The 11,621-nt window shown below is 42.5% G+C and overlaps 1 protein-coding gene across 1 annotated transcript in view; it reads right to left on the bottom strand.

Moving 5' to 3' along the window:
- LACTB2 (lactamase beta 2) overlaps window positions 1–11,615 on the bottom strand; it is a 43,773-nt gene extending 32,158 nt beyond the window's left edge. Inside the window, exon 1 of the mRNA XM_004697523.2 lies at window positions 11,453–11,615. Within this exon, the coding sequence (XP_004697580.1) occupies window positions 11,453–11,574 (122 nt within the window). The 5' untranslated portion in view covers window positions 11,575–11,615. The remainder of the gene's footprint in view (window positions 1–11,452) is intronic.
- Between the last annotated feature and the right edge of the window lie 6 nt (window positions 11,616–11,621).

Genomic DNA, 11,621 nt, shown 5'->3' with positions numbered 1-11,621 from the left:
GAAAGTCTTGTACTATTGCCCACAATCCCGGGTAAAGCATAGGTGTCTGCTTTTGCTGCCACCCCAGGGGCTGGTACCACCCACTATGGGAGACGCTGCTCTAGCTACTCTGCAGTACAGCACTGAAAGACCAAGTGAAATACGGACAACAATCTTGGAACTGAGCGCTTCAACAGAACAGATAAAAAAGGACAGAGATGTATAAAAGGATATAGGTATGAGAAAAGGATAAGAAAGGCTGTAAGAAACAGATAAAGACATATAAATCCTGATTAGAGGAAGAGACTGAATAAAAATCACGAACAATGAGGCATATGGACTGGTGAATTGTCAACGGGCCCAGCACAATGCAGTCCTTTGGAATGATCATGAGCAGTGTTCTAATAGGCCGGGAGCCAGAGAAGGGCCTCTGCTTGCCTAGGGATGCACCAGTGCACCTGGTGATTGACAACCCCAGCAGTGGCATACCTCCCACTGTCCTGGACCCATCACCTGGGGACCAGAAGTGTGGGTCCTCCAAACTCTGAAAAAGATCAGCCTCCACCCCCCCAACTCAGCCCCCGCCCCCAACCCAATGCCCCAGTGCTGGGCTGCAATATTTTCTTTTAAAAAAGTCTGTTTAGTTCTTCCCTATTCCCCTACTTTTGTTCTTTTAAAATGAGAGGCTGTCCTGCCCGCCATGTCCTGAGTGCCCACCAGGCACTCCATGACCCACACAGCACACCTGCACAGGTGAGTGCTGCACTCCTGCCAATAGCGTCCTGCTGGATTTCTGTGGGCCTCATTTAGTTCTTTCCTCTCCCTCTTGCATTTCCCGTTCTGATCCTGCACAGTGACTGCCCAGTTGTCACTGCAGCTGTGACAGGACTGTGTCCTTTTCTTCACAGTTACTTCCTCTCCCCTCTTGGTTTCTTTCCTTTTTCCTCCTCCTCCGCCCACCAGTTCTTTTCACTTCTGTGGAGCAGGCCCCGTGCCCCTCTGCTTCCACTGTTGGAAGTCCCTGCCCCTCAACTGCTTCCCTTACATGGGCAGCAGTGCAGCCCCCCCAGGGAGGGTGCCCCACTGCACTTGCAGTGTCTCTCTCACCCCTCAGTTGTGAACAAGCATCATGTGTCCACTGCAGCTGTGTCTGGCAGCCTATGCTTCAAACACTTTTTTTCCCTTAGACTTGGACCACTTTTTTTTTTCTTAGTACTTCCCTTGTTTCTCCTTGTGTTACTACACCCCCACCTCCTCCCCCCATAAGTTGGGAGTCAGCAACCTTGTCTAGCCATACCTACCACACCTGCCGCCACCTGGGCTAGTGTCACTACCTGCTCCAATACCACAGGATTGGTGATAGATGACAGCCATGGTATCACCATGAGATTGGTGACAGAAGACATGTGATCTATCCCTTTGCTCTAACCTGTTCTATCTGGCCAGAAATTGGACTTTAACCACATTCCCCACCACTACTACATTACCACAGAGCCAATTGGTGAGCACAGCAGTGCTGTTTACGTCGTAACTACAGGTGTTTGCCTGCCCTGCTCCCCAGGATGAAGCAACCCCAAATACAATCAATAATACAGTAACACATGCAATGTCTTGGAGAGAACAAAAAACTTCAAATCATACACACACACAGAGACAGAGAAAGAGAGAGAGAGAGAAAGAGAGAACAATAACAAAAAAACCAGGCTAACTCAAATAAGTGGTCACAATAAAGGGTCAGAAAATCTTCCAAGGAGCAATGTTACTGAAACTACTGGAAATGGAATTCAAAGGATATATATATATATATTTAAATCCCTCCAGATTAAGAAAACGATCAATGAACTATTATCTCTCTTAAAGTCAATATTAGCTACTATTTGCTAAGAGTTTAAATTCTACTACCTAAAGCAAAAACCAACCAGCCAACCAAAAGCAATTGATTGCTACCTAGTCAATTACAACTCACAACGATCCTATACTGGGTTTCTGAAACTTAAAATCTTTAAGGGAATATATAGCCTCATCTTTCTCCCTCAGAATGGCTGTTGGGTTTGAACAGCTAATCTAGTGGTTAGTAGTACAATTCTTAAATCTTTATGGAAGCAGTCTCATCTTTTCTTTTAGGATGGCTGGTGGGCTCTAACTGTGGACCCACCAGTTAGCAGCCAACCACATAACCCATTACATTACTAGGGCTCCTTTCTCTTACATGGAAGAGTTATTAAAGAAAAAGTCTATTACCACTAAAAGCATAGTGTAAATTTCTGTCTTTCTTCTGAATCTCTTTTCCTTTCTGTTTCACATTGGACTAAGAGGACATATTTTCATCAGATAAACCTTTTTAATCTGGTATCAGAAATAAAAGAAGAGATTAAGGAATAAACAAATATAATATCAAGGAAATCATGGGCAAAATCAAGGAAAACATGGCCCCAACTCTAGAAGAACATGAAAACAATCAAAGAATAAAAAAAAAAAGAAAACTGAAAACACAAAAACAGCAAGTAGCCATTCAAAAGATAAGTAAAACTTCAAAAATAGATGCATTAAAAGAGCAATGGAGAACTGAATTAGTGGATGACAGAATTAGCAAAACTGAAGAGATTTCTTAACACTAATCTGTTTAGAGGAATAAGTAGTGAAAAATGCAAAATAAAATGTGATAGACTAAGAATTATGTGAGGCTCCATCAAGAATAACGTGTGTGATTGGGGTTACAAAACAAGAAAAGACAAAATAACACAACAACAAACCACATGGGATTACACAACCCACCCCCACCCTCTGAAAAGGCACTTAGAGATCAGAGACAAAGTAGATGATGCCCTAGTGACACACTTCACATAATCCTTCCTCAAATGCCCAAGAGAAGTAAATACAGATGACAATCCTGGATCTGTGAACATCAAATGAGAGTAGCACGAATCTGATAAAATATTATTTGGAAAGGCAGATAGAACGAAACAGATGGAGCAGAGTCCCATGATACATCTGGACATTTTGAGAGACAGATGGCAACACACACAGGTGAGACAAAGCCACCTTTACAGAATCGCTATCGGGGCAGAGTTACAGTGTGGACATATCCTGAGTGAAACAAGGTGAGGAGATTACGAGCTGGATCTGGGTGAGGGATGTGGAGAGAAGTGGGTGAGAAAGAATCCTAGTAGTACAGCTGGCTGCTGAGCAAGGAGGGATCCAGCGAGGGGGGAGGTAACCCCTCAATGATACAAAGTCCTCGGTGTTTGTGTTGAGAGCTCATGCCAAGGAGAAAGAAAGCATGGCAGTAGGAGACCCTGGTATCTGGGTGCATGCCTCTCCTCAACAGAATGTGAGCTGGAACAAAATGATTGGCTGTACGTACCTTATCTAAAAATGTCCTGGGCTCATGCTAGTACACTGTGACCAGAGAAAGGCTTTTTATCCTGCTTTTCCTCTCATATCTTCCTCGTGACAGGAGGAGAGGTTCTCTTCTGGACCCCACAAACCCAATAGCTAGAGACAACCTGCTGTAGCCACATACCCACCCAGTCTACTTGGCCAACCAGTGGCCATCCACTATATCATTCCCAAGCAGACTGCACTTCATGTGTGTAGTGCTACTGTGATTGACAGGCCATGCTCTCAGGAACTCAGGATTCACCCCACAGCTGTCAGTCATGGATGCACCAACTGTGCTAGCTCCTATTCCACTGAGTGGCATGTGCTTCCATAAATCTATAAATATCTGCTCATCCCCTCTGCAGCTGCTCATCATGATCAGCAAGCAAAGACCGGTGCTCCCTCTAGCTTCTCCATCCACTGGGAGATAGGAGTGGAGTGCCAAGCAAGTGTTCAAAGAGACATAAATACCCTGCCCAAGTAGATATAACAGAGTAAAGCAAGATATCAGGGTGAACCAAACCAATACATAATTAACCAATAAATATAACAATCCCAAATGCCTCTGAGACAGCTAGAGCCCAAAACCAAATCCACTGTCATCGAACTGACTCCAATTTATCACAGCCCTATAAGATAGAACAGAATGACTCCAGTGGGTTCTGAGGCTGTAAATCTTTATAGAAACAGATAGCCTAATCTTTCTCCCTTGGAGCAGCTGATAAGTTCTGTGGTTAACAGGCCATCACATAGCACAACAGGCAATTTCAAATAAAATAAAGAGAGAGAATAAAGTGATGGAAGCCAGTGATTACAATCAAGAACCTGGAAATCTTTCCAAGGAAGAACTGGTAATAGAACTATCTGATAAATAATTTATAAGATATAAATATATAAAATCTTCTAAGAGTTCAAGAAACACTGCACACACATACATGCATTGATAAAGGAAAACAGACAATATAGAATTCAGGAAAATAATATAAAATGACAAAATAAAAACAACTAGAAACCATAAAAAACAGCAGTTGATATCCAAATGACTAACACTAAAATGTCAGATATAGTAACACAGTGGAAAGACAAAAGGGTAGAATCTAGTCTTTGTGAAGAACAGATTGGCAAATCTGAAGGTAAATCCCTTGGTACCAATTTGTGTTTCATGAAAAATCATGGGGGAAATGAACGAGGCCTAAGATTTAGGAAAGTATCATGAAGAACAATTTATGTATGATCAAAATTCCAGAACAGGAGGAAAAAATAAAATCACACAGAGGGAAATGTCCAAGGTTTACTACCAGAAACTTCGTTAATATTACACAAGATGAAAAATGTATCTATCAAAGTAGTTCAGGAAACACCATACACCATAGATCCCAAAGGAAAAAAGTCACCAAGGCATAGCCTCACAGAAGTTTCCAAAACTACAGCCTTGGCAGAAATCATGTAAGAAGGCAATCTAATGACATGAACCTTTGAAAGAAAAACGTTTACCAACCAAGAATGACATATTCCAGTAATATTGTCTCTCAGTCACAATGCCAAGTTAGAAAATTTCAGAATAAACCGAAATTATTTAAAAAACCGGACTAACTTTTTAAGAAATGCTAAAGGTACAGAGAACCAACACCTGAAATTGACATATGACAACATCACTGTGCAAATCCACCAGAAAAGGAACTCTCAAAAATAAGCTTTAAAGACTGACCATCGAGATCAGAAGCATCAATCTGTAAATGATGCCAACTACAAAGCACAAAGAAAGAATGTTACAATTATAGAACTTCCAAAGGGAGTGGAATTAAGAAAAAGCTTCCAAAGGGAGTGGAATTCAGAAAAAACTTGTTGGTAGAGGCTGCGAAGTTGGTTCAAACTCCCCATACCCTACATGCAACAGAATGACAAACACTGCCCCGTCCTGCACAACTGTGCTATGTGTGAGCCGACTGTCGCAGACACTGCGTCAGTCCTCATTGAGGGTCACCACTGACCCTCTACTTTACTAAATAAAACCTCGGGCTACCACTGCCCACTGCTCTGAAAGGGAGGACAGGAGAGCGTCCTGGAGAGAGTAGGAGGGAAGCTGTGGAAGCAAACTGAATAAGCTGACCAGGCTGAATTGCAGATAGATACTGACGAGGCTACCCAGACTATGGCCCTTACCCATTGTGTCTGGCACTGAACTCAACTCCCTGCTAGAAACATCAGCCATTTCAGATCAAAAGGGCAGCGTTGAACAAAGGTCAACGTTCACAGAGTTAGAGAAGAATGAGGAACAGAAACAGGAAATACGCGGAGGAAAGGGGCTAAGTGATGGTCCACTGAGAGGACTGCAATGAATGATTTGAATCAGAAGGTGTAGGAAATGTTGACTGTAAAAACTATGATCTATCTTGTAAGTCTTCACCTAATGTATAGTAAAAAGTTTTGAAAAATATATATCTGCTGGATGAATGAATAAGGTAGCTTTATTTTTGTTATCTTTTAGAATTCTCACAACAATATTAAGATTTCAGTCTCATTTTGCAGATGAGAAAACCGAGGCCTTGACAAATAACTTGCTCAATGCCACTACATCTAGTGCAGAATATATTTGAACCCAGAAATTTCTCACTTTCATGCCCATTTTCTTTGGCTAAGAAGAACATCTCAGCAGATCCGATGAATCACTGCAGGTGCTGGGTTCTTAGCCTTTGCCAATATGGTGAAGCCGACGGAACCCTCTCAAAATAATGTTTTGAAGTCTATAAAATATAATACACAGGATGGCAGAGAAAAACCATGTACATTCAAACAGTTCTCAAAACAAAAACTGATACAGCACTACGTTTCCTTATTACCATGCTAAATAACAAGATCAGCATCAAGCCTTATAATTAGGATAATTTCAAAGTAGTGATGAGTGTACGCACTATTCTGAGATATGTCATGGCTGTGATGTGTTATGACAATATGAGGGGAAATCACAGGCACTGAAATTACTACTGTAGTTTGTTACCTCTCTTCACAATTGAACACCATGTTTATTTTCATTTGAGGTTAACGAAGATGCGATTTGTTCCCGATCTAAGGTTATAGATTGCCTGAACTACATCCATGGAATTTCTTTTTTTCCAGGGGGGAGGGAAGGAAGTTGGTGGTATCACAGGCTCCAAGTTAAGAACTACTTGTTTTGGGAGAGGATGAAGGACAGAGAAAAGCAAGATATAAAGACTGATATTCTTTGTGTTAATGGAGAGTTGTTGATGTATCTCTAGTGTCTAAAACAGTGGTGGCACATAATAACCCACTGCTATATCAAATCAATTAGGTGTCCCAGTGGCACAGTGGCTATGCATTGGGCTGCTAAGTGCACAGTTGGTGGTTTGAATCACAAGCCACTCCTTGGGAGGACACAGCTTTCTGTTCCCATAAAGATGTACAGCTTCAGGAACCCACAGGGCCACTGTGAATTGGAGTTGACTCAATGGCAGTGAAGTTTTGTGTTCTTTTGAGTACTGAGTTTACCCCACCTCATAGCATCCCCACATAGGGGCTTCAGTTTCCAAGGTGGTACCGTACCTTTTTATGGAAGCAAGAAAGCTTCAACTTTTTCTTATGGGGCGGCTTCTGAGTTTGAACCACCAACTTTCATATGAACAGTCCAAGGCATATAATAGGCACTCAAGAAATATTCGTGAATAAAATTAGTATTCAAATGCTAATGCATATGTACATGTACCATGCCTAAGAGACTATGATATATACTCTCTAAGACACAGAGTTGAGTGAGATATGGCCTGTAAGGTCAAGGAGTTTACAGTTAACTCCCTAGCTACAATACATTGTGCATGCTTGACAATGTGTACATTTAGTCATTTACCAAATTGAAAAGCACAGAACTATACCACTCTGACACTAACAATACTCTCCACTCTCCTAGATTTTAGCTGTTTCCATGCATTTTGGTAATTTGGCACTTATTCACCCACAACTTGTTATCCTTTAAGTGCCACTGGGCCATTTGGGTGCCCTGGATCTTGAGAAGAAACTTACCATGTTCGATACCAAGATTTCTCAATTAAAAACAAAAAGAAATCCTTTCCTTCTCCTCTTCCCGAGGAACTCTGCAGTCAAATAGCTTGTACTATAAAGCAGGCATCACGTAAGGCTAAGGCTGCGATAGAAGCCTACCGCTGCCTGGCTGTCGGTTTGTCATGCTATGGGGCTTGTATGTTGCTGTGAGGCTGGAAGTTCTGCGACTTGCATTTCCAGTCCCAGCAGGGTCGCTCATGGTGGACTGGTTTCAGCAGTTTCCCACCATGACAGACTAGGAAGGAAGCCCACTTCTGAGGGATTAGCCACTGAAAACCTTACGAACAAAAGTGGAACACTGTCTGATATCGTGTGGGAATACGAGCACCTCAGGTTGGGAGGCCCTTGAAACAACAGTTGCGTTCTCAAAGTAGAGTCCAGCTTAATGATGTGGATGATGGAGCAAAGCTGTGGGATCTTCATTTGCTAATGGGGCACAACTCAAAATGAGAAGCAGCACTGCCAACATTTAATAGTCATTGGAACATGGACTGTAGAAAATATTAATCCAGGAAAACTGAAAATTCTCAAAAATGAGATGGAATACATGAAGAATGATATCCTACGAGTCAGTGAACTGAAACTGGACTGTTGTTGGCAATTGTGAAAATGACATTCATATATATGGTTTACTATGCCAGGAGTGACAAACTCAAGAGTATTGGCACACCACTCATTGTTAAAAAACAAACCGAAAGCATTTCAAGATCTACCTTGCAGTACTATGCTGTATGTGACAGGATACCATCTATAAGCCAACAAGATCAATTAAACAACTATTATTCCGAATTATATGCCTACCCACCAACGCAAACAATGAAGAACTTGGAAGAATTCTACCAACTCCTTCAGTCTGAAATTGAGGGAGCATGTAATCAAGATGCACTGATAATGAGTGGAGATTGGAATGCGAAAGTTGGAAACAAAGAGGAAGGAAAATATGAACTTGGTGATACAAAATCTGGAAATTCCATGATGAAATTTTTAAAGACTGATAACTTCTTTAGTAAACTACCTCTTTTTCAACAATCTAACAGGGACTATACACCTGACTATATGTCAGGTGGAAGACACAGAAAATCAAATTAATTACATCTGTGGTAGAGATGTTGGAGAAGTTCATTATCATCAGCCCAAACAAGGCCAGGTGCTGACTGCAGAAGAGACCATAAAATGCTCACATGCAAGTTCAGGTTGAAGCTGAGGAAACTTTCAAAACGTGCATGAGAGATAAACTACAACCTTGAATGTATTCTGTCTGAACGGAAATCTTAGGAACAGATTTAACACATGGAACACTAATGACTAACGTCAAGACTAGTTGGGAGATAACATCATATATGAAGAAAGAAAAATACAATTAAAAAGATGAAAATGGGTATCCAAAGAAACTGCAAAATTTGCTCTTGAATGTAAAGTAAATGAAGAAATAATGAATTAAGGAAGCTGAACAAAAAATTCCAAAGGGCAGTTTGAGAAGACAAGGCATAATAATGAAATGTACAAAGACTTGGGAGTTAGAAAACCCAAATAGAAGAACATACTAAGTATGTAGAAATCCTCATTTTTCTCCCTATGGAGTGGCTGGTGACTTCGAACTGCTGACCTTAAAGGTAGCAGCCCAATGTGTAACCAATAAATGACCAGAGTTCCGTGTTGAAAAACAAGGCTCTAGGAATTCAGAGAATACTAACGTTAAGTGTTTCGACAAACGGATGCAGCATTGGAAACACATCCTGCCCTATACCAAGAAATCGGGAAGACAGCTACCTGGAAAATCTCTTGGAAGAGATTCATATTTGTACCCATTCCAAAGAAAGGTGGACCAACAGAATGCCCCAGTTATAGAACGATATCATAAATATCACATGTAACTAAAATTTTGTTGAAGATATTTCAAAATTGGTCTATAGCAGATCAACAGGGAGCTGCCAGAAACTCAATCCAGATTCAGAAGAGGATATGGAATGAAGGATACCACTGCTGACATCAGATCGATCTTGGCTGAAAGCAGAGAGTAAGAGAAAGATGCTTACTTGTATTTTATTGATCATGCAAAGGCACTCATTCAACTGTGTGACGCATAACAAACTGGGTAACACTGTGAAGAGCGGGGATAGCAGGAAACGTCACTCTGCTCCGGGGGACTTGCACACAGACCAGGAGGTAGTATGTATTTATCACATCACATAGCACCTACATAAAAGGCCATCTGGGTTTTGAACAGAAACAGTCGCATGTTCAAATGCTGGGAGAGCAGAAGGTTGTTTTGAACTTACTGAGGGAGACAGTTTACTGATTTCCACCATGGTGTTTTCCCAAGAGACTGTCTAGAGTAATTTTGATTTTATGTAATGATCATTTCCAGTATTGGCTTTAGAGAAGCATTGGCTGGCGAGAAGAAAATTCCTTTGGGCTTATTAACACTAGTTTATGTGTCCCAGCCAAACATTTTTGCCACACCTCCTGCACCCCCCCACCCCCCCTGCCCTCCACCCCCCTCTTTAATTCTCTATCTCTCAGATTTGGGACCAAGGCTAAAGAGCTTGTTTCTACCTGACCTGGACTTGATTACTCTTAACTTAACCCTTTGGATGACTGACATATCCCTTCTATTCTGGAGCTTCCAAAATTCTGATTTCCTGGAAAAAGATACTAAAAACAAATTAAAAAATCAATAAATTGTACTTAGCAATCACCTATATTTTGTTCACGGTATTGTCTTACCTGCACAATTAAAACTCCGTGCTCAAGAGGAAGTCCATCTTACTTTTTATGTCCTGCTATATAGGATGGGGCCCTTGGGTGGCCCTAGAGGTTTGCCTCCTCTACTACCTTAAACGTTGGTTCTTCAAACCCATCCCCCAGAGGCACTGAGAAAGTAACTTCTGGTGCAGTTCTTATGGGACAGTTCTCCTCTCTAACACGAGGGGGCAGCATGTCTGGCTAGGGAGGTCGGTGGTGCTGTCAGGTAAGCCTTTGGCTGCTAACCAGGTCATCTGTTCAAACCCTGCTGCGCTGTAAGGAAAAAGACGAGGCTGTCTGCGGAGGCTGTCGGCTCGCTCGGAACTCATCATGGGTTGCTATGAGTCAGAATGAATTTATGGCAATAGAGTATACTAACGGTCACATACACAAAAGGTGCTCGATGCTTAAGACATGCAGTAAACGACAGCATTTCTGCACAATTCCACTGAAACAGAATACAGCTGACCAAGAGGAATATTTTCTACGAAAACAGACAGGTTTAGATACCTGCAAGATATCTTAATGGCACCCATCATAAAAACCCCAATTAGCAATGGTCACCTCCTCCTTCCAAGGGGCTAAATAAGGACCCCTTTCTGACATATAAACTCAAGCAAATTGAAAGGAAATTCTGCCCTCTGCTGCTGAGTTAAGAAAACGGCCTTAGTCTCATTAGTAATCACTTTTGTGAAGTGACTCTGGGCAAGACACCAGTCAGGTGAGGAGTCAAGTAAACCTACCCTTTCTTGATCGGTTAAAACAAAACAAAAAAACACCACAGGCGATCCTGGCCTTTCAACAGTCTAAGGACGTTTACCCTGACTTTTCAAAACACCAAGCAAAGTAAAACTGACTTTAAAAAACAGCAAGTGAGGGGTTTTGCTCTTTCCTTCTGCCATTAGGTATTTGCAGACCTAGCCTTTGTGGTGCAGTCTTTAAACTGGTGAGGCTGATGACTTTTTAATCCAAAGGTCAGTAGTGGAGGAATAAAGGTACACTCATCTGCCCCCATAAAGATTTACAACCTTGGAAACTACCGGCAGTTCGTTCGACGCTGCGCTACGGTGTCGCCGCGAGCCCACGGCCCGGGGTTTGTAGGCAGGTTCCCACCCAGGCTCGTCCTGACCTAGCGGAGTTCCAGCATCCGGGCGTCCACGTTGGGCCAGATTGGGATTGCCGGGCCCGGGACAGGCGCGTCCGCGCACACCTCGAAGCCACAGCCGCCAGCAACCCCGCCCGAGTATGGTGTGGGGGCTGGGCGGGACTTTACCTGGGGCCGGTCCCCACCAGGTAGGTGTTCGTGCCCTGCAGGGTCATGGGACCCGGGTTACAGCCCAGCACGCGCACCACTCGACTGGACAGCCGTTCAATACGCTGGAGAGTGGCAGCCATCTCAGTCGGAGCCTCAAATGCCCAACTCCCCAAACGACAGCTACCGG

This window comes from Echinops telfairi, unplaced genomic scaffold, assembly GCF_000313985.2.
Source record: "Echinops telfairi isolate 266 unplaced genomic scaffold, ASM31398v2 ScPeMD7_1;HRSCAF=3_0, whole genome shotgun sequence".
NCBI lineage: Eukaryota > Metazoa > Chordata > Mammalia > Afrosoricida > Tenrecidae > Echinops > Echinops telfairi.
This window is presented reverse-complemented; position numbering and strand designations above follow the sequence as displayed.